Source organism: Artemia sp. Qi Xiang Cuo, chromosome 10, assembly GCF_049724085.1.
Source record: "Artemia sp. Qi Xiang Cuo chromosome 10, ASM4972408v1, whole genome shotgun sequence".
Taxonomy (NCBI): domain Eukaryota; kingdom Metazoa; phylum Arthropoda; class Branchiopoda; order Anostraca; family Artemiidae; genus Artemia; species Artemia sp. Qi Xiang Cuo.
The window spans coordinates 67,890,629-67,917,988 of NC_142803.1; the positions used below are offsets into that span (position 1 = coordinate 67,890,629).

The following is a 27,360-nucleotide window of genomic DNA, read 5'->3' on the forward strand; positions in this document are numbered from 1 at the left end:
GCCCAGTCTTGGCTGTAAACTTTCCACAACAAACAAGAGAAAAAAGGAAAAGTTCAATATTCATCGGATACTAGCGATGAAAGCGACAGAGAACAGCCTCAAACAAAACCTACTGGTTTAAGACGTAATAAACCAGAGGTTAAATCCAAAGAGGAAGAAAGATTGGAAGAAACCAAAGAATTATCTGATTTTCTTACAATAGACTCACCTACAGTCATAGCACAAAAATGGCTTTTGGAACAAACGCGATCTAAAAGACACCATCAAACAGAATATGACAACAGAACTTCTTCGACAGAAGCCAATATGTCTAAGTCTGGGCCATCATTCAGAAAACCTTCTTTGAGATAAACACTATGGAGAACAGTAAATAAAAAAAAAAGGCAACAAAAACTTCCTTTGTCAGCCGCATAAGTTGCTTAATCACCTATGAAAAAGGTCAAACATCAAGACAAACAAAGATTAAAGATATTTGACGAGGCAATAAAACAACACTCGGACTCAGAGCTTTGTAAGCCACACATTAAAAAACACGGTAAAGCTTGACAACATTATATACAAAAAAAATAAAAATTTGGAGTCCAGAACTCGGACCATGAAACGGAGAAAGGCAGAACAAGAACAGGCCCCAGCAGAGTAATATTTAAGTAAAACAATAATAACAAAAAAAATAAATATTAAATAAAAATCAAACGAGTATAAAAGCCACTAAAGAAATATCTATATTTTCTTTTTTAATCGGTACATAGATAACATCAAGTTTTCCTCAAATATATATTTGAAGGGGGGATAATAAAAAAAAAAACCAAACGAAGGTTAGTATTCGAAAATAGGGTCATTGACAGCTCGAAAATTTAGAGTTGAGCTCATCCACTGCTAGCCTCTAATTGTTAAGTACATACAATGCGTCTACTAACCTTTGAGTCTTTGAGGTGACACTTTTAGTCGAATTTAGAAGAAAAAATTGTTTTGAAGAAATAAAAAAAAAATAATAATAATAGGAAAATACAGCGAGAGTTTACATGAATCCGGACATGTACAAGCTAGCTGTAATCTTATTATAATTAGTTATAGTCTAAGAGAATATTTTTTTATTAGTTACAAATGGTAAAAAGAAAAAAAAAGAAGAAATTTTAAAGAAGCGCTATAAAGGTTTAAGCAAAACTTAGAATAAGCTTAGAAAGCAAAAAGAGTGCTAGGTAAAGGAAACGAAAAGCGAAAAAAATTGAAATAAATTAGGTATAACCTTAAAAAAAAAAAAAAAAAAAAAAAAAAAAAAAAACTTACCAGGAGGTAAAAGCCAACGACAAAATCCATTAAAAATCGGCCAAAAATTAACCCCAACGTCACAAGAAAACCACAGTAGTTCAAGATAATAATTTTAACTCTAGCGATATATTGGATCTGAGAAAACGAATTGGCACAAGAGATCCCTAGATTAAACAATTGGTTTTCACCTGTGCCAACCCAAACACCCAAATCCCAAGCCGTCGAACCCTAACAGAAACTAAACGTATCCACTTTTTATTTGAAAATAAAATATAACATTTCACAACAAAAAACTCGCAGTAATGAACATAAATTAATTCTTATAATTCTCCCAGATAAAAGCTTATCAATAAACCGCAGATACGGAGCACCGAATTCAAAGTTATTTAGCCTTGCAAGGGAATTATTGCCTCTCTTTCTTTGGCAAATAAAATAGTATTTAAAGCTAGGACAAAATTGGCAACCAATATATCGTAAAAATTGCATTTTAAGGAAAAAATGAGAACTAGCAAATGCAAGGCAAAACTTAATTAAAAGTGTTAAAAAAAATTAGCTGAAAAACTTCGGTACTTTTCTAACACAAAAACTTTAGAAGAAAAAAATTGAATAATTTCAAAAAAATACAGGTTGCAAAAATTAGACACCCCCCACCTCTTAGAAATATGGAGATAATGAATTTGATCATAAAGCGCAATCAGCATAAAAACTTGTTAAGGTTACTGAAAAAGGACATGGAATATATAAATATAGGCTTTAAAAAAAAAGATATATTTTACTGAAAAAGCAGAAAAGACTTGAAAAAACCCTTAGGCTTCATTGAAATATCGAAAAAAAAAAGAAAAAAAGGGCTCAAGTTAAAAATATAGCCAGAGGGAAATGAAGTAAAATAAATTGGGTGACAAAAGGACACAAGTTGGTCGAAATTTAAGGCAATAACATATAAAGTTGAGAAGTTAAAGCGAAAACAGTTAGGTTCAATTAAATGTCTTAAAAAAAACTACCGTACATAAAAAAAAGAAATATGGAGATAAGGATATATTTCTTGGAAAAGAACCACTTTTTTACTGAAGGTAAAAGCCTATGGGAAGATTTTAGCTACAAATAAAAAGTGTAGATATACATAATATATTGTAGTGTCTCGTGTTCTTAATAAACCTATTAGATTGAACAGAATCACAAGGAAAACTGCTGTTGAACCTACCAGACGATTTTTATGGTGATCAAGCACCAAATAGATATTACTGAGGTGACAACAAGAAGGTAAAAAGTCAGAAAATTCCATCTCAAGCTTTTTCAAACTGATTCTCAAGCTACAAATTTAGCTATTGTTGAATATAATTTTGAAAAAAAGATATATATTCTTTTAGAAAAGGATAAACCTTGAATATGTGAATTACTACAGTTAAACCTAGTATTATGCAAAAAAACTTGTCTCAGGTTTTTGACAACCCTTGAGCACACGTAGCGCGTAGCGCATAGACGTAGTGTGATTTTTTTGCGCATCATAGCGCATAGAACTGTAATTATGTTTGCAAACTCGTGTTACTAAGATATGAAAAATAAATCGCTCCCCGGAAAAAAAAGACTTACCTAGCCGGAAGAGGAAAGAACCACTTATTATAAAGGCCTATTAGCCTGAACTTGAGGATATTTCCTAGCTGCTTTAATGATTATGGGATTGATTAAATATGTTTTTAAATATTGGTATTATAGGAAACATCAAACCCCAGAGGGAAGCATGTAAGAACCCCTGTCTGCACGAAACCATAATCTCTCGCAAAGAAATTAATTAATTTAAAAAAAAGAACTTTTATCTGCAACCGCAGACAACGGTTGGCACTACGAGTGCATAAATATGAAAGTAAAAGAGTAATTTATGATAAATAGTGGAGCTAATTCTTTGCTATGACAGTAGTAATACTTTTGATTGTAATTAAATTGGTATTTTGAGCGTTTTGCTAATGGAAAAAAAAAGAGTTATAAAACATTTTAGTGTTGCTTTTTGAGAAATTTACTTTGAAAAAAAAATGCTATGTGTATATTTAAATTACTATAGTGTTTTAAAATAACTTTTAAAACTTTAACCAAATGTATTTTTGGATAAATGTTGTATATAACTTTCGTTACTTAACAATGCTTGTCTAAGTTTATTACACAATGCTTGTTTATATACTATGTTTTTAATTAGTGATTTAATGTTTATGTAAATGTTTGACCTCGAGTCAAAGTATTAATAATTTTTTTTTGTAAAATAATCAGTTAAGTATTAAGATTGAAAAGAATGATCCAGCAAGAAACATAACGTTTCGATTTAAGCGAGATATTATTTTTGGAGTAATTAAAAGAGAGAAAAGTAATGAAAAGAATTAAACTTTACAAAATTGAGTTTTTCTTTCTACTATATATGTAAAATTTTATGCTTTATATGCATACTAATGTGAATATTTATTTTAGATACAGCCTTAGGTAATTTTTTTTGAAATCAAATTTTTCATAACATCTTTTTGGATCCATTTCTCAATCATGTCTTTGACACTTTTTTTTAAAGTATCACATTTCAAATACACTTCAAATATATCCTGAGACTATCATCACTTACTCAGTAAACTGAAATTTTGGGAACTATAGCAGTAATACAAACTTTACAACAAGTTCCTCAGAAAGTGAGATATAAACAGAACTTAACTTATGCCTCGAAAATGTGCTACATAGCCAAATGGCTTATGTTATTGAAATATGTGAAAATGCTTCGTGCTGAAAAAAAAAATATGTGAAAATTTAAAAGTCAATAATAGTATATGTAATTTAACCAAGGCATTTCTAAAACAAAAAAATAAACGGTATATCAACCAAATCACAAAGATAAATTAAATTATTACTGGAAATTAAATTTAAACTCAAAAAATTCATAAAACTTTTCTAATATAAATCTAATTTAAGCAAAACCACTAATATTATGTTTAAGCCGCTTGGGGTCAAGTAAAACAGAAGATGCATATGAATAGGGTAAAAGAGAAATTGTCAGTCCTAGAGACAGAGAAAAAGAGAAACAAGGATGAATTTCAAATTGAAATCCTTCGACAGAAAAGAACATGGCCTATATTGGACCAGAAACATGACCGTAAGGAAACCCATTGAGGATATATGCACACAATGACCCAAAGATGGCAGCAAAATAGCTGTAAACGAAATTAAGTTGTTTTAAAAGTAAAATATTGAGAATTGGGACAATTCTTCTTTAAATGGGGAGTATTGTGGTAAAGCTTTCTAATTTAGTTAATTATTAATTTAGGAAAAATATATAAGACGCAAATATGAAGTTTTGAAATACAACTTTTTATTAAGATAAGGAACATATCCTGCTAAGTTTCTGTTTAATGGGAAAATGAGAAATTACCACTTCCTAGCGATTACGTGGGAAGGTGTGGTTGATAAAAATGTCTACAAGATACATTTTATCGGAAGGGAAGATCTTATACTAGCTTTATGCCGGACTGACCTCTGGTCCGTTGTTTTAGAAATACTTTGGGACTTTGTCTTATCATTGTAAGTGTCTAAGTATCTATTTATATATTATTGTTGTTTTTTTGAGACTTATGGTATACTTGGGACAGCCAGTCCCAGTAGACAGAATATATCCGATTATATTATATGTTAAATGAATAAAAGTATTGTATTTTAGACAAACTCTCTACGATCTATTTTTAGCCTCTCGAACATACCCAGTCGGAACGCCTCATTAGTTCGGTCATAGTCTAAGGCACGCTACCAAAGTTTAATTACCTTAGGGCCAGAGTTTATCTCCCCTATAAAGGGAGAATAAAGGCATCTACGACTACAACCTCCAAATACCACAAATAACGCTTCACAACACATCCAATCAAAATTTTTAAGACAGCCATTTTAATAAACGTAGTTTTAAGTTCTGGGAATTAAGTCTTTGAGGATTACAACTCCCCCAAAGCCCTCAGGGCAAGGGTTGTAATTTAAGGATTATCCGAATCCTTCATATTATTTCTAATGGAATGGTTGCTCGTATAAACTTTAGAGAGGGCTCATTTGATTGAAAATTGAAAGTTCTTCTTCACTTTTTAAGAGTCAAAAGAGATTGAAGGGCTACTAGCCCCTCTCCCTCCTCCACGCCTTAAATGCATCAGATAAAAATTTTGAGATAGATATTTTGTTATGCCCTGGGGCATAACTTATTAAGGGGGGTTTATAACTAATGGAAAGGGGTTTTGTATGGGAAAAACACATAGGAAATCTATTATAATTATCCAATTATAAGGTTAAAATACATACTCTGTAATTGGCACAAAAATTCCTATTAAGGTCAATTCCAAATATTTGGGATACTTTTGGGTCAGCAATTAAAATTGTCTAAACCCCCTTATTGGAGCTTTTTTTTCAATCCATTCGTTGTTGTTAATTGCTGTCCACAAGTTATGCAAGCTGTCTATTGTTCATATATAAGGTTTTTATCACAGAGGTAATCGTAAAGACTTTGAAAAAAGTATATATATATATATATATATATATATATATATATATATATATATATATATATATATATATATATATATATATATATATATATATATATATATATATATATATATATATATATATATATATATATATATATATATATATATATATATATATATATATATATATATATATATATATATATATATATATATATATATATATATATATATATATATATATATATATATATATATATATATATATATATATATATATATATATATATATATCATATAGCAGCGCTAATCATCATACATATAGAGCGTAAATTAGAACTGCGTATGGGACCACAATTTCCTCAAAGAGAAAGCTTAATGGATTTTCACTAGCTAGAATTTATAATGCTGTCACGCTGCCACATATATTATATATAACACCATTTTGGGAACTTTTGCGTAAAGAAGATAAATTTAAAATCTGTAGAATTTTAAAATCTTTGACGTTTGTATAAATGTATAAATTTAAAATCTTTGACGTTTTCTGCTGCAAGTTTCACTGAGAACAATTAATTCGTACCTGATCCGGCGATACGCAGTAACTGATCCATTTTCTGCAGTTAATCAGTTGCTTGACAACTATTGTGCTAAGTTTGATGGTAGCAGCCATCCTTGGCTACCTCTACTCTCGTCACTTTGATTAAAGTGTATGTGTATTTGCTTTGTCTGTACCATTAAGTGTATGTTTTTGTTTTTTCTTTTCTGCTGTTTTTTCCATCAATTTCTGTGTTTATGATGGTTTTAAAATAAATTCAATTCAATTATTACGGATTATTGTTCTCCAACTTTACTGCTATGTCTTCAAAAGGCCAAAGCGTTCTTAGCACTAAAAGATATAGTATTTTTGTTACAAAATGATTCAAAAATTATAAGTTTAGTGTTCTTGCATAGGGGAAATTTCTTTCTAACTGTAAAAAAGGAACAAAATGACAGCTTCAACTTTGTAGCCTGGCTTCAGCTTTCACTGTTTAAGAATTGCTTTCGATACAATTCCTGTACCTTAGTCATTAAGAGAGAAAATAAAACAGAAAACTAAATCAAAATTCATAACAGAATTAGCTCGTAAAAAGTGGTAAATCAGTAAATCAGTGGAAAAAGGCTATTTTTTCAGACTCAATTTTTTTTATTCCTTATCCTAAGAATTTTTCTTTTAAGAAGGTTTTATTATTCTAAAAACATATTTTGATCTGGTCTTATGTTATTGTGATATGGTCTTATATTAGAATGGTCCTTTAGCCAGTCCTTCTGACATCAAGCATTAGCTAAAACTATGTTTTACCCTCTAATAGAGCTATATAGCTTTTCAATTCATCTAACCAACCTGGGTTCAAAATTTCTTTCAGAGTTAATATATTGTTGTTGTTGTTGTTTGGGGTTTGACAGGTTCGACCAATCGGTCATATGCGTTCGTATCACTCGATTATTCTGTGCCTTCTGTAATCACTAGCTTGTTTGGGTGTCACTTCAGTCAATACTCATTGAACCAGATCAGGTATCACTTATTGTGCTATTGGTTGGGGGTTATTCACCTGCACCTGTGTTGAAAAACGAGAATCAGAGTAATTCAGAAGTGCGTTGTCATAAAACAATTAAAATACATTTACAACACATTTAAATAAATAATGCAAATATACATCATTCCTGTCACATACTCCAAATATAAAATGCAGATAAAACATAGAAAAAAAATATACTAGTTAATACATTTCAGGCCTTTTCCACTTTCTCTTTGTAGACTAGAACTGGTAATATACGACAAAAAAGATCAAAATCAAACTGTTGCTTTGATAACATGATTAAGCAAAACAATTCGAAACATTTTATTTTCTGCTTTCTCCAAGAGTGATTGGTTGAAGCCACTCAGTAGTACTTGTTTTCTTTTCTTTTTAAACGAAAAGCCAATATTATTTTTATTTATTCCTATTTTATTCCTCAAAAGGTTAAACCACTTATATGTATAAAAAAGAAAATATACATCAATTAACTATATTCACTTATAAATATTGAGCTCAAATTACTAAGGAAATACGCACAGCGAATTCAAGTCATTTTGGCTTTTGTGGTATTATTATTGTTAATCTATTTAATGCTTTTGGATTCACCTGCCTAGATATTTGATAAGAAAAGGGCCCTATAAACAACAGCTATTTGTAGGAAATTCCTAGCACATAAAATATCAATGGTGTCATGGGCTAAGATGGGGATTTTTCAAGTAGGAAAATCCGCAAGGAAGGGGGAGAGGGACAAATTCAATTTATTGTTTCTATATCTAAGATCAAATTTCTTTCAGATTTCATTGGAAGTTAGTCACTCTTTGCTATAAACATGTTTAAAAAATAGATTTTTAATAAATCTGCAATGATAAAATGTAGAAAAAAATAGCTTGGACTTTATCATCTTTATAAAATGTAGAAATTGTCAAAGAGTCCATATTTTTATTAAGTTTGATGACATCTGGTTAAACGATCAAAACATAATGTTTCATCTTTTCAAACATTTTGCTTTGGAAATATGGCAACAAAGACCGATATTCAGGTCCTTCACTTATATTTAACCCAACAGAAGCAAGAGATTTGATGAAAAGTCAAATCCATATGAATGTAGAGAAAAGTAACACTCCTAAAAATATCATAGACAGTGCAGTAGCACTGCAAAGGTAAAGGGTGGCATGATGTATGTGTTGGTTCTATTTTTTTTAATTTTTCCTCATGCCACTTCTCAAAGAGGTGTTTGTTCCAAGATCTTAGAAGAGACTCACTTGGTCGAAAATGGACGTTGTAGGATCCTTTTTAAAAGTCAAAATAACCAGAGAGGAACCAGCCTCGACCCGATTTTCGCAGATGCCCTTCCACAACTCCCAGAAATGTTCAAACAAAATTCTTAAATTGCCATTTTGTTCAAAATAATTGAGAGATCTCGTAGCTATAGATTCAGGGTCAGAAAGACTCTTTAAAGCCTCAGGGACAAGAGCTGTAGATTATACAAATTCCCCATTGTTTTTATATTGCGTATGGAGCAGATATTATTTTCATGGTATTAATGAAAAGCCCTCGGGGAATGCTTGGGGGATAGCATTCTCTGGTTCTAAACTAAAAGAAATTATGTGAGTGCACAGTATTTACCTATGATATAAGATTTTGTTTCTGAAAAATTGCTTTTAGAATCCCCGACAGATAAAATCAAGACCTTATGGTCAAAAGGCACACACACAAAAAAAAGGAATTGAAAGTCAGAACAAAAATTTTCAAAATTTCGAAAAGGTTTTAAAATATTAAAAATCGCAGAATTAAAAAGGGATAAACTGAAAAAACACAAGGACAATTTCATGTTGTGAATAAAAACTACAAAAAACAATTTAGTAAAAAGAACTAACTAAAACGGAGGCTAAAAATTTGAAAATAAATAATTACAAGGTAAAAAAAGGGGGACTCATATATTTAATCTGTTTACTATACTTGGGACAAAGGTTCTTCTATATCTTTCAGCGGACAATTTGATTGAGGGTAAGAAGGGTGAGTTTTGCTGAAACAGACCGAGGGATGCAAGGTCGAAGGGGGAAAAGTGACTAGGGAAAAAGGAATTTGTCCAGAGGTTAAGGAGGGCATTGTTGTAAAAATGCAAAGAAGTTTGTTTTTCTCCTTCTTTGAGGATGAGGCAATTAGCTTTCCGACAAAAAAAAGACATAAAGGACTTTACCATTTATATTTCAAGTTCCCTCGAGGAAAATAGTTTTTAGGCACTTTTTGTGGACTGCCTCTATCCTTTCCGAAAATTCTTTGAAAATACCAGGATGCCGAACTGGGAAGGTGCAGTCAAGGATTGAGCGTAAAAATGAAAGGTTAAATATCAACCAGTACAAATTAGGACATTTTTTTTTAAAGTTTAAAGAGAGAAAATGTGGTATTAACATGTTGAAAAATAGGGTTAATATGATAATCCTATTTTAAATCGCTAGAGAAGGTAACAACCCAAATATTGACGAAGACCACACTACTTTTCCATATCAAACAAACACAACTTAAAAACAATAGGGAAATTTTTTCCAAGACAGTGCAATTCAAATCGGTGAATATTTCGGCCCTATGTCTATGTAAGAGGGGTTTATCAAATACCATGCGATTGTGGCAATTACTACGTTGAAAGAACTCATCATAATCAAGAAAAACGGATACACCAGCATAAAGAAGACGTAGACAAAGCGTTAATTGCTAATAATTCTAATAACTCCTTTGATTCTGCTTTAGCTAGCCATATATTTGATAATCCCAGCCACACAATACTTTTTGAAAAATCTTCTCTCATTAGTAGTGATTTGGGGATAAAACAGGTGGTCCGGGAATCAATCAAAATTAGCCTGAAAATAAATAAAAATATTTCCTTAAATAGGGACTTATTCACTGAATTCTTTATACTAAAATTTAATTAAAAATGATCTAACAAAGTATTTTATTAAACCAATTGACACTAGTATTGAACCCGTTACAAAAAGGCCTTTAAGACTAGCTGCTAAAAAAGCAAGATTAGCTTTGAAAACTTGCAGTTAATAATTTCATTTTATTTCGTTTGAATGCCTTCATGCTCTCTCATCATTTTATTTATCAGTCCTGGTTGAACTTCGTTGAAGTAAGGATACTGGGGCTATTTTAAAGGTTTTTAAAAGCATTTTTAGTTTTAAAATTCGTATTTTAATGTAAGTTGTTTATATATATATTTTTTCTTTAATGTTGTGCTGAAAACGGCCCTTGGACATAGGGCCGAAATATTCACCGATTTAAATTGCACTGTCTTGGAAAAAAATTTCCCTATTGTTTTTAAGTTGTGTTTGTTTGAGGTAACAACCCAGTATTTTCAAAGTAGTGACTAACATTTCAGGGTGGTATAGGACAGCTAATAGAAGGGAAAGCCTTAAGGAATATAATTGTCAAAATAATTAGCTAGATTTCAGGAATGGTTATATTTAATAAGCTAAAACTTGTAAACTAAAACTAATCTATTTAAACAAACAAGACCTTCAAGCATAATAGAACATGATTAGATTTTATAATAAAATAGATGATCAATATTCATCTATATTCAAAGTTGTAACAAGATGGCCTTGGTCCTGTAGGAGATGCGAAATTAAAAAGATTTACAATCATTGATTGGAGTAATTTTCCCCTCTTAAAGATCTCTAAGTTTACCTTCCAATTTTTGTTAAAATATTGACCTAAACTCGAACAGCATGATAGTTTTATTTTTTTACTCATTAGTTGTCAAGGTTTCCACTTTCATTTTTTTCTATTTTTTTTGGCAAAAAATTAGAAAGATAATGATTGTACCTCACCTAAGTTTTCTTATAAAATTCAACCGATGTTAGTATCTAAGGACTGCTTATATTAAAATAATTACACAGTAGACACAGTACCAGGAATCTATAAGTTTTTCCGATTGGAGATGTTGGACGTTTCGGCACCACAAAAAATTTTACGGTTCTGCAACTGATGGTATATTTAGCCTTGAAGACGGCTCTTAAACGGTGTGTATGGGTGACAGAAGCAGTCATTATAATAAACGAACTAATCGATGACAAAGCAGATATCGATAAAACTTGTTTAATTCAGTTGAAGTTTTTTTTTAAATTTAAGTTATGATCTTTTTGCAACTGGTACCGCCACCGCAGACGTCCTATTTCTTGCTGTTACAATGTGCATATCAACAACTGTAAATTGATTGATTGGCGCGCGCCCTTCTCAGTTATTCTGCTTAAGAATTAAAATGTTGGATCGTAATCTCAATTTCGGATAAAATTTACATCACCCAATAGCTTCTTTATTTCAGCTTTCGTTTAGCTGAAGGTGGTTCGGAGGTTAATTCCCCCTTTCTATATTTATCTGAAGGCTGATAAAGAATTAGACAATTTGTATATTAAAATAATCCTTTAGGCATCTGCACTGTCCCATCTACAATATGACCCACAGCACTTCATTTACAATAGGTAACATCAATCATATATCACTAAACAAAATTTCACTACTAAAGCTTACTATTTTTACTCACTACTTCACTAAGAAAGCTTTCTACTACTACTGCCAGCTTAGGCTACTATAATTAATTCTACAGCTACTACTACTGTTACTGCTATTAAAAAATGATATTAATAAGAAATTTGTAGGACATACCGAAACTATATGTAACAAAATCGTAACACACTATGCCCACACAGGTTGTCAAGAGGACACATCAGAAATGTTTCAGGAATGATTGATGGTAGGTATTAAGCTGAAAATTTCAGCGTTTTTTGTAACAATTGTTACTGCGCAAGCTAGGGGTATTAAGGTGAAGCTTTTAAAGAATATTTAGGCGGATATTGAACTAAATCAAAGAAAAAACTATTAGCTTGTGGACTTTCACAAAGTTGACAAAGCAATATCTGAAAAACAACTTAAATCATTAGTGTAGACCTTTAACGGTAACTTATGGGGGATTTCGCAATATCATAAGAAACGCCACTCTATTATAGCTCGAAATATCATTGAAAATTTTAAAGGAGCTAGTTCAAATCAAAATTATAATTTCTGGTGCCCCTTTAAGGATTGTCAAGAGATTGGAGGGCAAGCAACCTTTCTCCCAAGCCCATTCATCTTTAAAACACATCCAGTCAAAATTATGAGACAGCTATTTTGTTCAGCATAGTAGAAAAGTCCAGCAACTATATCTTTAGTAATATTAGGCATGATAAATTTAAAGCTATTAAGCTTTAAATTTAAAACTAAATGCTGTATTGTGTTTATGGTTTCCAATAAGACACCTCAGCAATATATCGAGAACGATTCAGCAATATATCGGGAATAAAGTTGAAACTTTTGGGGATACTACTATTACTATTTCTGTTCTTACAATTTAAATAAATAAAAAGAATATGAGTGTATCCAGGTTGTCAAAGGGCGTAGATAGTATCTTTTGGGAAAGACAATAATTTTTATATTTCAGGTCAAACTCAGAAGCTCTAAAATTAAATTTAAAAATGCTGTTTGTATCTGGATTAACAATTGCGGAAAACGTTTCTCCAACATACAAATAGAACCTATACTCTGGATTCTTAAAGAAAAAAAAACTGAAAACATAAAATATTATTTTTTCTATGAAAAAGACTATGTCAATAAAAAACAAACAGAAATTAATTTAAAAACTTTTCCACAAAACAGGTTTTTCAAAGAAAAGCAAAGAACTCCATTAAGCCTAGAATGAGTAAAAATAAAGTAAAATTTTCCAAGTGTAAAACTATCACAAATCACTATCAATTAATAAATGAAACTCAAAAGGAACAGAAATTACGATAAGTTGCCGAGTCAAACTCAAAACGAGAAAAAATTAACATGAATAGGGCTGGTAACCCCAGAGCCTTCTCAAGACCAGAACAGAATTTGCACTTTACTGAAAACAAAATACGTATGAAATGCTTTCACTTTTTCTTACTTTCATAAATAAAAAATTATCAAAACTTTAAGGAATAAATATCAGTATAGCTTTTATGTCAATTAAACTGACAATCCATGGGTGTTTGTTTTTTTATTGCTGTTTTTTTTAGTAAAGTGCAAATTGTGTCCTGGTCTTGAGAAGGCATGGGGGTTAAACGACCTACTCATGTTAATTTTTGCTCGTTTTGAGTTTGACTCGGCTATTTATTGTAATTTCTGTTACTTTTGAGTTTCCTTTTGAGTTTCTCACCCGTACACACTCTTTTTGCGTGTTCAAATAGTCCAGTCAAGGCAAGCACTTCTTGGACAAATCATCGTTTGAATAGTTTCTCACTCGTATAAACTCTTTGGAGCTCATTCAAAAATCTTGATGTAGACAAGCATTTCTTACATACATCAAATTCATTACAATCAAGCAAATATATATCACTACTTTTCATAGGATGATGATCAATTTGCTAAAAAAAAACTAAACACATGGAAAAACATTTGAAGAAACTTCAAACTAAAGAAAAGAGACTAAAGACGATACAGCTAGTGTTACAACAATTTCCATAAACTCCAGAATGCACTTTTTGATGCTTGTGAAAATTGCTAAAATCACAAAAGTTTTTCAACACACATCATATATGAAAGGTTTCTCACGTGTATACAGTCCTTAACGTATGTTCAAACTGCAAGTTTGCGAAAAACATTTCTCAAATAAATAACATTTAATTGCCTACTGTTCTATGTGCACTCTCTGGTGCCTGTTCAAAGAGCCCCGTTCAGAAAAGCATTTTTGACATTCGTCACACTTAAACGGCTTTTCACCAGTGTGCACTCTTTTATGTGCTTTCAAATTTGCAGATTGAGAAAAGGTCTTGTCACATACATCACACTTAAACGGTTTTTCACCTGTATGCAACCTTTTATGAGTGTTCAAACATTGTGCAAGAGAAAAGGTCTTGTCACATTCATCACATTTAAACGGTTTTTCACCTGTATGCAGTCTTTTATGTGTATTCAAATGCGCAGGTTGAGAAAAAATATTGTCATATTCAGAACATTTAAATAGCTTTTCATCTGTATGAAGTCTTTGATGTCTTTTCAACTGCTCAGGTTGAGAAAAGGTATTCTCATATACATAACATTTAAACGGTTTTTCACCAGAATGCAACCTTTTATGAGTGTTCAAACATTGTGCGAGAGAAAAGATCTTGTCACATTCATCACACTGAAACGGTTTCTTACCAGTATGCATTTTTTGAGGATTTTTCAAATTCGCAGGTTGAGAAAAGGTCTTGTCACATACATCACACTTAAAATGTTTTTCACCTGTATGCAGTCCTTTATGTGTGTTCAAATGCGCAGGTTGAGAAAAGGTCTTGTCACATACATCACACTTAAATGGTTTTTCACCAGAATGCAACCTTTTATGAGTATTCAAACATTGTGCAAGAGAAAAAGTCTTGTCAAATACATCACACTTAAATAGTTTTTCACCTGTATGCAGTCTTTTATGAGTATTCAAATGGGCAGGATGAGAAAAAGTATTGTTATAAGCATCACACTTAAACGGCTTCTCACCTGTGTGTAGTCCTTGATGATTATCCAAAGTATTAATGGGCGTAAAACACTTCTCACATACATCACACTTAAACGGTTTTTCACCTGTATGCAGTCTTTTATGTGTATTCAAACTGTAATTTTGCGAAAAACACTTCTCACAAACATCACACTTCAACGGTTTTTCACCGGTATGCACTCTTTGGTGCTTGTTCAATTGCTGCATTCGAGGAAATAACTTGTCACATACGCCACATTTATATGTTTTTTTCTTTTTATGAGTTCTTTGATATCTTTCCAATTTTCTTGGAAAATTCCACTTTTTATTTTGCAGGCAACTTTTCAAACCAGTTTTCTGATTTTCTAAGCTTTTTCCTTCAGATTCCAATGCACATGGATTTGAGAAACCACTCGTAGACGGATTTTTTGAAACAACTAGTGACATATTTCCCTGTAAGTGCATTCCAGACACGTGTGATGATAAGTGACCTAAAATTTAAAACTCTAGAGTTAAATAACATTAAAAAAATGAATAAAACAAAAAATCAAAACTTAAAAAAACAAAAACAAAAACACATCTTTCAATATTTTTTAAAAACCTACAGAGTAAAAAAAAGTTTTTTTTTTCATTTTTTTTTTCGAAAACATAATTCGTACCGCTAGAAGTATTACATGGTACTTGCTATTTAACCGGTATTAAATGAATGGTGATATTTCTTAGAATTCTCCATCAAACAGTTCGTGGTAACGAACTGTAAGTAAGGAGCGACCCGGCTCAATGGTAACCAAAACTCTAAAAACAGAATTTTGATACCAATACATATATCAAAAGAATCAAATTTTAATTCTGATTCCAAATATATAAGTTTCATTAAGTTTAATCTTAACTATCAAAAGTTACGCGCCTCAGAAAATTTGTCTGATTTAAAAAGGAGAAAAGACCCCCTAACGTGTGGTGAAAAGTGACCTAGAATTTAAAACTCTAGAGTTAAATAACATTAAAAAAATGAATAAAACAAAAAATCAAAACTTAAAAAAACAAAAACAAAAACACATCTTTCAATATTTTTTAAAAACCTACAGAGTAAAAAAAAGTTTTTTTTTTCATGCAAGCTTGCAAAAAACATTTCTCACATACATAACATTTAATTGGCTACTTTTCCGTATGCACTCTCTGGTGCCTGTTCAAAGAGCCCCGTTCAGAAAAGCATTTTTGACATTCATCACACTTAAACGGCTTTTCACCAGTGTGCACTCTTTTATGTGCTTTCAAATTTGCAGATTGAGAAAAGGTCTTGTCACATACATCACACTTAAATGGTTTTTCACCAGAATGCAACCTTTTATGAGTGTTCAAACATTGTTTAAGAGAAAAGGTCTTGTCACATTTATCACATTTAAATGTGATAAATACACGTTTAAATCACATAACGTTTGGGGGTAGCATTCTCTGGTCCTAAACTAAGAGAAACTGTGTGAATGCACAAGATTTACCTATAATATAAGATTTTATTTCGGAAAAATTGCTATTACAAGCCCAGGCGGGTCAAATTAAGACCAAACATTCGATGCCTTTTTTTTATGCTGATTACGAATATAATAAGCATTTCTTTCGGAAATGAATTTCAGCCCCCCCCCTATATAGGCCAATTTAGGGTTAGGTTAGGGGTCAATATATACCAAATCATATTATTGAGTTAGGACTAAAGTGAATGGACCATTCGATGCCTTTTTTTATGCTGATTACAAATATAATAAGCATTTCTATCGGAAATGACTTTCAGCCCCCCCCCGATATCGGCCAATTCCGGGTTAGGTTAGGTATAGCCTCTAGAGGGGGGGGGGCTGAAATTAAATTCCGATAGAAATGCTTATTATATTCGTAATCAGCATAAAAAAGGCATTGAATGGTGCATTCACTTTAGTCCTAACTCAATAATATGATTTGGTATATATTGACCCAAATTTCTTTCAGAGTTCTTTCACTGGAAGTAATCACTCTTTGCTATAAACATGTTTAAAAAATAGATTTTTAATAAATCTGCAATGATAAAATGTAGAATAAAATAGCTTGGACTTTATCGTCTTCATAAAATGTAGAAATTGTCAAAAAGTCCACAGTTTTCATTAAGTTTGAAAACAACTGGTTAAACGATCAAAACATAATGTTTTATCTTTTCAAACATTTTGTTTTGGGAATATGGCACAAAAGACCGATATTCAGGTCCTTGACTTATATTTAACCCTTCAGGAGCAAGAGATTTGACGAAAACTCAAATCCATATGAATGTAGAGAGAAGTAACACTCCTAAAAATATCATAGGCAGTTCAGTAGTACTGCCAAGGTAAAGGGTGGTATGACTTGTATGTGTTGGTTCTATTTTTTTTAATTTTTCCTCATGCCACTTCTCAAAGTTGTTTGTTCCAAGATCTTAGAAGGGACTCACTTGGTCGAAAATGGACGTTGTAGGATCCTTTTTAGAAGTCAAAGTAACAAGAGAGGAACCAGCCCCGACCCGATTTTTGCATATGCCCTCCCACAACGCCTCAGGGACAAGAGCTGTAGACTATACAAATTCCCCATTGTTTTTATATTGCGTATGTAGCACATATTATTTGCATGGTATTAAGGAAAAGCCCTCGGGGAATGTTTGGGGGGTAGCATTCTCTGGTCCTAATCTAAAAGAAACTATGTGAATGCACAGGATTTACCTATAATATAAGATTTTATTTCTGAAAAATTGATATTAGAAGCCCAGACAGGTCAAATTAACACCTTACGGTCAAAAGGCCCATACAAAAAAAAAGCAAATAAAAGTCAGAACAAAATTTATCTAAATTTCGAAAAGGTAATAAAATGTGAAACCTCGCAGAATTAAAAAGGGATAAACTGAATAAAAAAAAACAAAAGCGGAATTTAATCTTGTGACTAAAATCTATAAAACACAATTTGGTACAAAGAACTAACTAAAACGGAGGCTAAAAATTTGAAAACAAATAATAAACAATTGCAAGATAAAAAAAAGGGGGACTCGCATATTTTAATCTGTTCGCTACAATTGGGACAAAGGTTCTTCTTATCTTCAGCGGACAATTTGATTGAGGGTAAGAAGGGGGAGTTTTGCTGAAACAGACCAAGCGATGCAAAGGCGCAGAGGGAAAAGTGACTAGGGAAAAAGGAATTCGCCCAGAAGTTAAGGAGGGCATTGTTGAAAAAATGCAAAGTTTTTTTTCTCCTTTCTTTGAGGATGACGCGATTGACTTTCCGACAAAAAAAAAGACATAAAGGACTTCACCCTTTATATCTCAATTTCCCTCTAGGAAAATAGTTCTTAGGCACTTTTTGTGGACTGCCTCTATCCTTTCAGAAAATTCTTTGGAAATACCAGGATGCCGAACTGGGAAGGCGCAGTCAAGGATTGGGCGTAAAAATGAAAGGTAAAATATCAACCAGTACAAATTACGACATTTTTTAAGGAGTTTAAGGAGGGAAAATGTGGTATTTACGCGTTGAAAAATAGGGTTAATATGATAATCCCATTTTAAATCGCTAGCCTCCTGGGACCTGGTGTCCACGTCTGTGGACACCCCCATAAAATATTTTTTGTGCAAAGGCCTCGCCATCTAGCAAAGATTTCGTTGTTTCAACGTGCTTTTTGGACCTGGAAAGCCATCTACGATTTTTTTCAGAAAGTTTCTGCGACTTTTAGTGGTGTTTTTACAAACTAGAAAAGGCTAAAATAAAAAGATGAAAAAAAGCAAAGGTAAGAAAAAAGAAAAAAAAAGAAAGTGGTGAAAACAAGTCCTGAGAAAAATCAGGTGTACTCTCTTGATTGTAGACAGTGCTTAGATAGTTTTATAAGCAGTTAGTTCGATAAGTGCCATCTTTTGGAACTTGGAAAACCTCTATGTCCACGTCTGTGGCCAGGCGGTTCTAATCGATTAAAAAGCTAGGGTTGATTTTTCGTAGTTCAAATCTTGATTCTAATGGGGATAGCAGAGGCCAATGATTGTTTTATTTACTAAATTGGCAACAACCTAGCCGCCACTCACCCATAAGAAATCACCACCCCCATAAAGTGTCCCCACCCACCCCCCTTCTGTCTCCCCTACCCTTTTCTTCTCTACTTTATAAAAAACTTTTTTTTTTGCAAATAAAATAAAACAAAATAAAAACCCGTAAGTCTGCTAAAAATTAAACTATTTTGTATATATTATTTTTTCATTGTTGAATATTTGGTTATTTTATTTGTTACCCTTTTATCTTTTTATCTTATGACCATAAAAATATTTTATAGTTATGACCTATATTTATGACTTTTGTATTTTGTGTTTTCTGACTGCTACCTGTCGTGTTTTTGTTACAGTGGTAACTATGTGTTTCTAATGTATTATTTTGTTATTGTATTTTTTTTTAGTAAGAAATGCAAATTTGGTCCACTAGGGTTTGTGATAGTTCTTTTGCCAATCACTATCTATCTATCTATCTATCTAGCTATTAGTTTCAAGCTTACTGAACCTGTTCCTTTATTGTAGTTTCCCTTGATGACACCCTTGGAATGCTCGATGAGAGTGACCTGGACCTCTATTATTTAGATGATAATGAGGAATGGATAAAAAATCATTCCTTGTCGTCTTCAGACTGTGAGGGTGAACCAAGTGTTGCAACCATTCCATCTTCAAGCAGTTATACTGTTCTTCTAGATGTTAAAAATGAAGACTCTAATGATGAAATAACCTGATCAACTCGTTTCAAGCGCTTGAAGGCTGAGGAAGCAACAGCAACCTTGTCCTGCAGGAAGTCTCAACGTTTCAATCATCATTATTGCACGGAAATGGGTCCTGATCACTTCCAGGATCGCGCCGATTGGAGTACAGAACAATTCTCTTTGCAATATTACCCGGAGAGCTGCTTCGAACGTATAGCTTTTTGCATGAACTACAACTATCAGTTGGCCCACCACAAAAGCTTGAATGTAACTCCGGACGAGCTGAAAATTTTTGTTGGCATTGTCATCCTGATGGGGAACCTCAAGTTTCCTCGGATCCGCATGTACTGGTCTGGGAAGTTTAGGTTGGAAGCCATATCACAAAATATGACTCGAGACAGATTCTTCACAATCCGGTCAAACCTTAAGTTCGTTGTTGATTCAGAAATTTCAGACGAAAAAAAAAACCAAAAATAGGCTTTGGAAGGTGCAGCCGATCCTTGACAACTTCAGGAATATCTGTCTCCAGTTGCCACGTGACAGGAACTGTTAAATTGACGAACAGATGATACCTTTCCAGGGTATGTCGACTCTCAAGTAATATGTCCCTAACAAGCCCAATCCGGTTGGATTAAAGAATTTTGTCCTTGCCAGTTCCTCAGGGCTGATACTTGACTTCCAAACCTACTAGGGAGTCACCACCTTGGGAGAAGAGCTGGTAGCCCATGGCTTGTCAGCTGGGAACGTACTGCGATTGTCTGAGACCCTATCAGAAGGTACATACCTCTATTTTGACCGATTCTTCTCGTCTGTTAAGCTCCTCGATATGCTGGCTGAAAGAAAAATAAATGCGACCGGAGCTATCATGGAGAACCGTTTGGGTGCCAACAGCCCAACGCTTTTTACCAAAACAGAAATAAAAAGAAAGGGCAGAGGAACCTCTGTCATGTCTGTGCGCTCAGATAGAAAAGTAGCCGTGACCCAGTGGTTTGATAACAAAGTGGTTCTCCTGTCTTCAAACTGCAAAGGTATAGAAGAGGAGAAAGAGGTCAAACGATATGACAAGCGCCAGGGGTCTTACGTGCAGGTCAAATTTCCACAAGTAGTCTCCGACTACAACACCTACATGGATGGGGTCAATCTTATGGACCGCATGATCAGCTATTACCGGTTTGAGACATGTACTAAAAAATGAACTCTGCGTCTGTTTCATCATTTTGTGGATGCTGCACTAGCCAAAGCATTTCATGAGCTGAAGAGCCGTGGCCCAGAAGTTTCTGGTGACCTCAAACAGCTCATTGATCTTCGTTTCAACGTGGCCGAGTTTTTGCTCAATTCAGGAAGCTCGGAGTCACGAGGTCAAGAAAATAGCAACGAAGAGCCATTGGGTGAAACTCAACACGGTGTTTTGAGTGTGAAAAAGAGGCCAATCCCTCCACCACATGCCAGAGCTGCACTGCATCTACCGGAATTTTGTGACTTGGCGAACGGAGCCCGATGCAGAAGGCCTGGATGCTGCAAAAGGTCAAGATGGATGTGCTTGCAGTGTAAAATCATTCTCTGCTTGACACAAGACAGCAACTGCTTCAAGAAATTTCATGAAGAGTAATGTTTTGTTTTCAACGTTTTGACATATCTCTTTTAATAGACGAAACAGATTTTTACTATACTCTTAGCTCGATAGAGACCCAATATCCACACCTGTGGACATCCTCCAGAGGGAGGGAGGGGGGATCAACTTTTTTTTTTAGTTGATCAATGGTCAAAATGATTTCTTTTAAGTCAACTACAAAGAAATGAACATAATCAGAAAAGTATTTCTATGGTCAGGTCTCAAGAGGCTAGAGAAGGTAACAACCCAAATATTGACGAAGACCACACTGCTTTTCCATATCAAACAAACACAACTTAAGAACAATAGGGAAATTTTTTCCAAGACAGTGCAATTTAAATTGGTGAATATTTCGGCCCTATGTCTTTGTAAGAGGGGTTTATCAAATACCATGCGATTGTGGCAATTACTACGTTGGCAGAACTCATCATAATCTAGAAAAACGGATACACCAGCATAAAGCAGACATAGACAAAGCATTCATTTCTAATAGTTCTAATAACTCCTTTGATTCTGCTTTAGGTAGCCATATTTTTGATAACCCCAGCCACACAATGCTTTTTGAAAAGTTTTCTCTCATTAGTAATGATTTGGGGATAAAACAGGTGGTCTGGGAATCAATCGAAATTAGGCTCAAAATAAATAAAAATATTTCCTTAAATAGGGACTTATTCACTGAATTCTTTATACTCAAATTTAATTAAAAATGATCTAACAAAGTATTTTATTAAACCAATTGACAATAGTATTGAACCCGTTATAAAAAGGCCCTTAAGACTAGCTGCTAAAAAAAGCAAGATTGGCTTTGAAAGCTTGCAGTTAATAATTTCATTTTATTTCGTTTTACTGCATTCATTCTCTCTCGTCATTTTATTTATCAGTCATGGTTGAATTTCGTCGAAGTAAGGATACTGGGGCTGTTTTAAACGTTTTTAAGAGCATTTTTAGTTTTAAACTTCGTATTTTAATGCAAGTTGTTTATATATATATATTTTTTTTCTTTAATGTTGTGCTGAAGACGGCCCTTGGACATAGGGCCGAAATATTCACCGATTTAAATTGCACTGTCTTGGAAAAAAATTTCCCTATGGTTTTTAAGTTGTGTTTGTTTGAGGTAACAACCCAGTATTTTCAAAGTAGTAACTAACATTTCAGGGTGGTATAGGACAGGTAATAGAAGGGGAAGTCTTAAGAAAAATAATTGTCAAAGTAATTGGCTAGATTTCAGGAATGGTTATATTTCATAAGCTAAAACTTGTAAACTAAAACCAATCTATTTAAACAAACAAGACCTTCAAGCATAATAGAACATGATTATATTTTATAATAAAATAGATGATCAATATTCATCTATATTCAAAGTTGTAACAAGATGGCCTTGGTCCTATAGGAGATACCAAATTAAACAGATTTACAATCCATTGATTTGAATAATTTTCCCCTCTTAACCATCCCTAATTTTACAGTCCGATTATTGTTAAAATTTTGACAAAAATACGAACAGCATGATATTTTTATTTTTTTACCCATTAGTTGTATATGTTTCCACTTTCATTTACTTTCTGTTTTTTTTTGCCAAAAATTAGAAAGAAAATGATTGTACCTCACCTGAGTTTTCATATAAAATTCAACCGATGTTAGTATCTAAGGACTGCTTATATTAAAATACTTACACAGTGGACACAGTATCGGGAATCTAAGTTTTCCTGATTGGAGATGTTGGACGTTTCGGCACCAGAAAAAATTTTATGGTTCTGCAACTGATGGTATATTTAGCCTTGAAGACGGCTCTTAAACGGTGTGTATGGGTGACAGAAGCTGTCATTATAATAAACGAACTAATCGATGACAAAGGAGATATTGATAAAACTTGTTTAACTCGGTCGAAGTTTTTTTTTAAATTTAAGTTCTGATCTTTTTGCAATTGGTACCGCCACCACAGACATCCTATTTCTTGCTGTTACATTGTGCATATCAACAACTGTAAATTGATTGATTGGCGTGAGCCCTTCTCAGTTATTCTACTTAAGAATTAAAATGTTGATTGTAATCTCAATTTCGGATAAAATTTACATCACCCCATAGCTTCTTTATTTTGGCTTTGATTTAGCTGAAGGTGGTTCAGAGGTTAATTCCCCCCTTTCTATATTTATCTGAAGGCTAAATAAGATTTAGACAATTTGTATATTAAAATAGACTCCTTTAGGCATCTGCCCTACCCCATCTACAATATGACCCACAGCACTTCATTTACAATAGGTAATACCCAATCACACATCACTAAACAAAATTTCACTACTAAAGCTTACTACTTTTACTCACTACTTCACTACTAAAGCTTACTACTTTTACTCACTACTTCACTACTAAAGCTTACTACTTTTACTCACTACTTCACTACTAAAGCTTACTACTTTTACTCACTACTTCACTACTAAAGCTTACTACTTTTACTCACTACTTCACTACTAAAGCTTACTACTTTTACTCACTACTTCACTACTAAAGCTTACTACTTTTACTCACTACTTCACTACTAAAGCTTACTACTTTTACTCACTACTTCACTACTAAAGCTTACTACTTTTACTCACTACTTCACTACTAAAGCTTACTACTACTACTGCCACTAAAGCTTAGGCTACTATAATTAATTCTACAGCTACTACTACTGATACTGCTATTAAAAAAGGATATTAATAAGAAATTTGTAGGACATACCGAAACTATATGCAACAAAATCGTAACACACTATGCCCACACAGGTTGTCAAGCGGACGTGTCGCAAATGCTTCAGGCTTGGTTGATGGCAGGTATTAAGCTGAAAATTTCAGCGTTTTTTTAACTATTGTTACTGCGCAAGCTAGGGGTATTAAGGTGAAGCTTTTAAGGATAATTAGGCGGATATTGAACTAAATAAAAGGAAAATACTATGAGCATGTGGAGTTTCAAAAAGTTGACAATGTAATATCTGAAGAACAACTTATATTATTAATTTAGACCTTTAAGGGTAACTTATGGGGGATTTCGCAATATCATAAGAAACGCCACTCTATTATAGCTCAAAATATCATTGAAACTTTTAAAGGAGCTAGTTCAAATCAAAATTAAATGTTCTGGTGCCCTCTTTAAGAGTAACAAGAGATGGGAGGACAAGCAACCTTTCTCCCAAGCTCATTCATTTTCAAAACGCATCCAGTCAAAAATATGAGACAGCTATTTTGTCCAGCATAGTACAAAAGTCCATCAAATATACCTTTAGGGATATTAAGCATGACGACCCTCCGCATTTATGCAACTAGCCCATTATGCTCTAAAAGTAAATACTGCTATAAATTTAAAACTAAATGCTGTATTGCGTTTATGGTTGCCAATAAGACACCTCAGCAATAAATCGAGAACGACTCAGCGATATATCGAGATTAAAGTAGAAACTTTTGGGGATACTACTATTACTATTTCTGTTCTTACAATTTAAATAAATAAAAAGAATATGAGTGTATCCAGTTTGCCAAAAGGCGTAGATAGTATCTTTTCAGAAAGACAATAAGTTTGATATTTCACGTCAACTTAAGAAGCTCTAAAATTAAATTTGAAAATACTGTTGGTGTAAGGATTAAAAATTGTGGAAAAATTTTCTCCAGGATGCAAATAGCAACCTATACTATGGATTCTTATAGAAAATAACTAAAAAAACATAAAATACTATTTTTTCCATGAAAAAGAATAGGTCAATAAAAAACAAACAGAAACTAATTAAAAAAAACTTTTTCCACAAAACAAGGTTTTCAAAGAAAAGTAAAGAGCTCCATTAAGCCAAGAATGAGAAAAAATAAAGTAAAATGTTCCAAGTGTAAGACTACAACAAATTACTATCAATTAATAAATGAAACTCAAAAGGAACACAAATTACGATAAGTTGCCAAGTCAAACTCAAAACGAGAAAAAATTAACATGAATAGGGCTGGTAACCCCAGAGCCTGCTCAAGACCAGAACAGAATTTGCACTTTACTGAAAACAAAATATGTATGAAATGCTTTCACTTTTCTTACTTTCATAAATAAAAAATTATCAAAACTTTAATGAATAAATATCAGTATAGCTTTTATGTCAATTGAACTGACAATCCATGGGTGTTTGTTTTTTTATTGCTGTTTTTTTTTTAGTAAAGTGCAAATTGTGTCCTGGTCTTGAGAGGGCATGGGGGTTAAACGACCTACTCATGTTAATTTTTACTCGTTTTGAGTTTGACTCGGCTATTTATTGTAATTTCTGTTCCTTTTGAGTTTCTCACCCGTACACACTCTTTTTGCGTGTTCAAACAGTCCAGTCAAGGCAAGCACTTCTTGGACAAATCATCGTTTGAAGTTTCTCACCCGTATAAACTCTTTGGAGCTCATTCAAAAATCTTGATGTAGACAAGCATTTCTTACATACATCACATTACAATCAAGCAAATATGTATGACTACTTTTCAAAGGATGATGATGAATTTGCTAAAAAAAACTAAACACATGGAAAAACATTTGAAGAAACTAAAAACTAAAGAAAAGAAACTAGAGGATACAGCTAGTGTTACAACAATTTTCATAAACTCCTGTATGCATTTTCTGATGCTTGTGAAAATTGCTAAAATCATAAAAGTTTTTCTACACACATCACATATGAAAGGTTTCTCACGTGTATACAGTCCTTAACATATGTTCAAACTGCAAGCTTGCAAAAAACATTTCTCAAATAAATAACATTTAATTGGTTACTTTTCCATGTGCACTCTCTGGTGCCTGTTCAAAGAGCCCCGTTCAGAAAAGCATTTTTGACATTCGTCACATTCATACGGCTTTTCACCAGTGTGCACTCTTTTATGTGCTTTCAAATTTGCAGATTGAGAAAAGGTCTTGTCACATTCATCACACTTAAATGGTTTTTCACCTGTGTGCAGTCTTTTATGTAAACTCAAACTATAATTTTGCGAAAAACAATTCTCACAACATCACACTTCAACGGTTTTTCACCTGTATGCAGTCTTTGGTGCTTGTTTAATTGCTGCATTCGAGAAAATAACTTGTCACATACGCCACATATATATGTTTTTTTCTCTTTATGAGTTCTTTGATATCTTTCCAATTTTCTTTGCTTTTGCCACAATTTAGAGCAACTTTTCAAACCAGTTTTCTTATTTTCTAAGCCTTTTCCTTCAGATTCCGATGCACATAGATTTGAGAAACCACTCGTAGACGGACTTTTTGAAACAACTAGTGACATATATCCATGTAAGTGCATTCCAGACACGTGTGGTGAAAAGTGACCTAGAATTTAAAACTCTAGAGTTAAATAACATTAAAAAAATGAATAAAACAAAAAATCAAAACTTAAAAAAAAAAAAACAAAAACACATCTTTCAATATTTTTTAAAAACCTACAGAGTAAAAAAAAGTTTTTTTTTCATTTTTTTTTTCGAAAACATAATTCGCTAGAAGTATTACATGGTACTTGCTATTTAACCGGTATTAAATGAATGGTGATATTTCTTAGAATTCTCCATCAAACAGTTCGTGGTAACGAACTGTAAGTAAGGAGCGACCCGGTTCAATGGTAATCGAAACTCTAAAAAACTAAATTTTGATACCAATAGATGAATCAAAAGAATCTGATTTTAATGTTAATTTCAAATATATAAGTTTCATCAAGTTTAATCTTACCTATCAAAAGTTATGTTCCTGAGAAAATTCGGCTGATTTTAGAAAAAAGCGAGAAATACCCCCTAAAAGATACAGAACCTTAATGAAAATCACACCATCATATTCAGCGTATAAGAGAACCCTACTGTAGAGGTTTCAAGCACCTATCTACAAAAATGTGGAATTTTGCATTTTTTGCCAGAAGAAAGATCACGGATGCGTGTTTTATTTTTTTTTACAGGGGTGATCGTATCGACCCAGTGGTCCTAGAATATCGTGGGAGGGTTCATTGGAAAGGAAATTAAAAGTTCTAGTGCCCTTTTCAAGTGACCTAAAACAATGAAGGGCAACTAGGCCCCCTCCCACGCTCATTTTTTTCCCAAAATCACCTGATCAAAATTTTGAGTTAGCTATTTTTTTCAGCTTGGTCGAAAATATAATAACTATATCTTTTAGGATGATTTAATTCCCTAATGTCCCCGGGGGGAGGGCTGAAAGTTATGAATTTTACTCAATGTTAACATATAGTATTGGTT

General features: G+C 32.9%; 1 protein-coding gene across 1 annotated transcript in view; it reads right to left on the reverse strand.

Annotated features, from left to right (window-relative positions):
* Nucleotides 1-15,266, reverse strand: part of LOC148948083 (uncharacterized) — a 53,657-nt gene extending 38,391 nt beyond the window's left edge. Inside the window, exons 1-2 of the mRNA XM_089096088.1 lie at nucleotides 14,927-15,266; nucleotides 13,999-14,254 (exon numbers count right to left, since the gene is read on the reverse strand). Of these exons, the coding sequence (XP_088952214.1) occupies nucleotides 13,999-14,254; nucleotides 14,927-15,266 (596 nt within the window). The remainder of the gene's footprint in view (nucleotides 1-13,998; nucleotides 14,255-14,926) is intronic.
* Nucleotides 15,267-27,360: the final 12,094 nt, after the last annotated feature.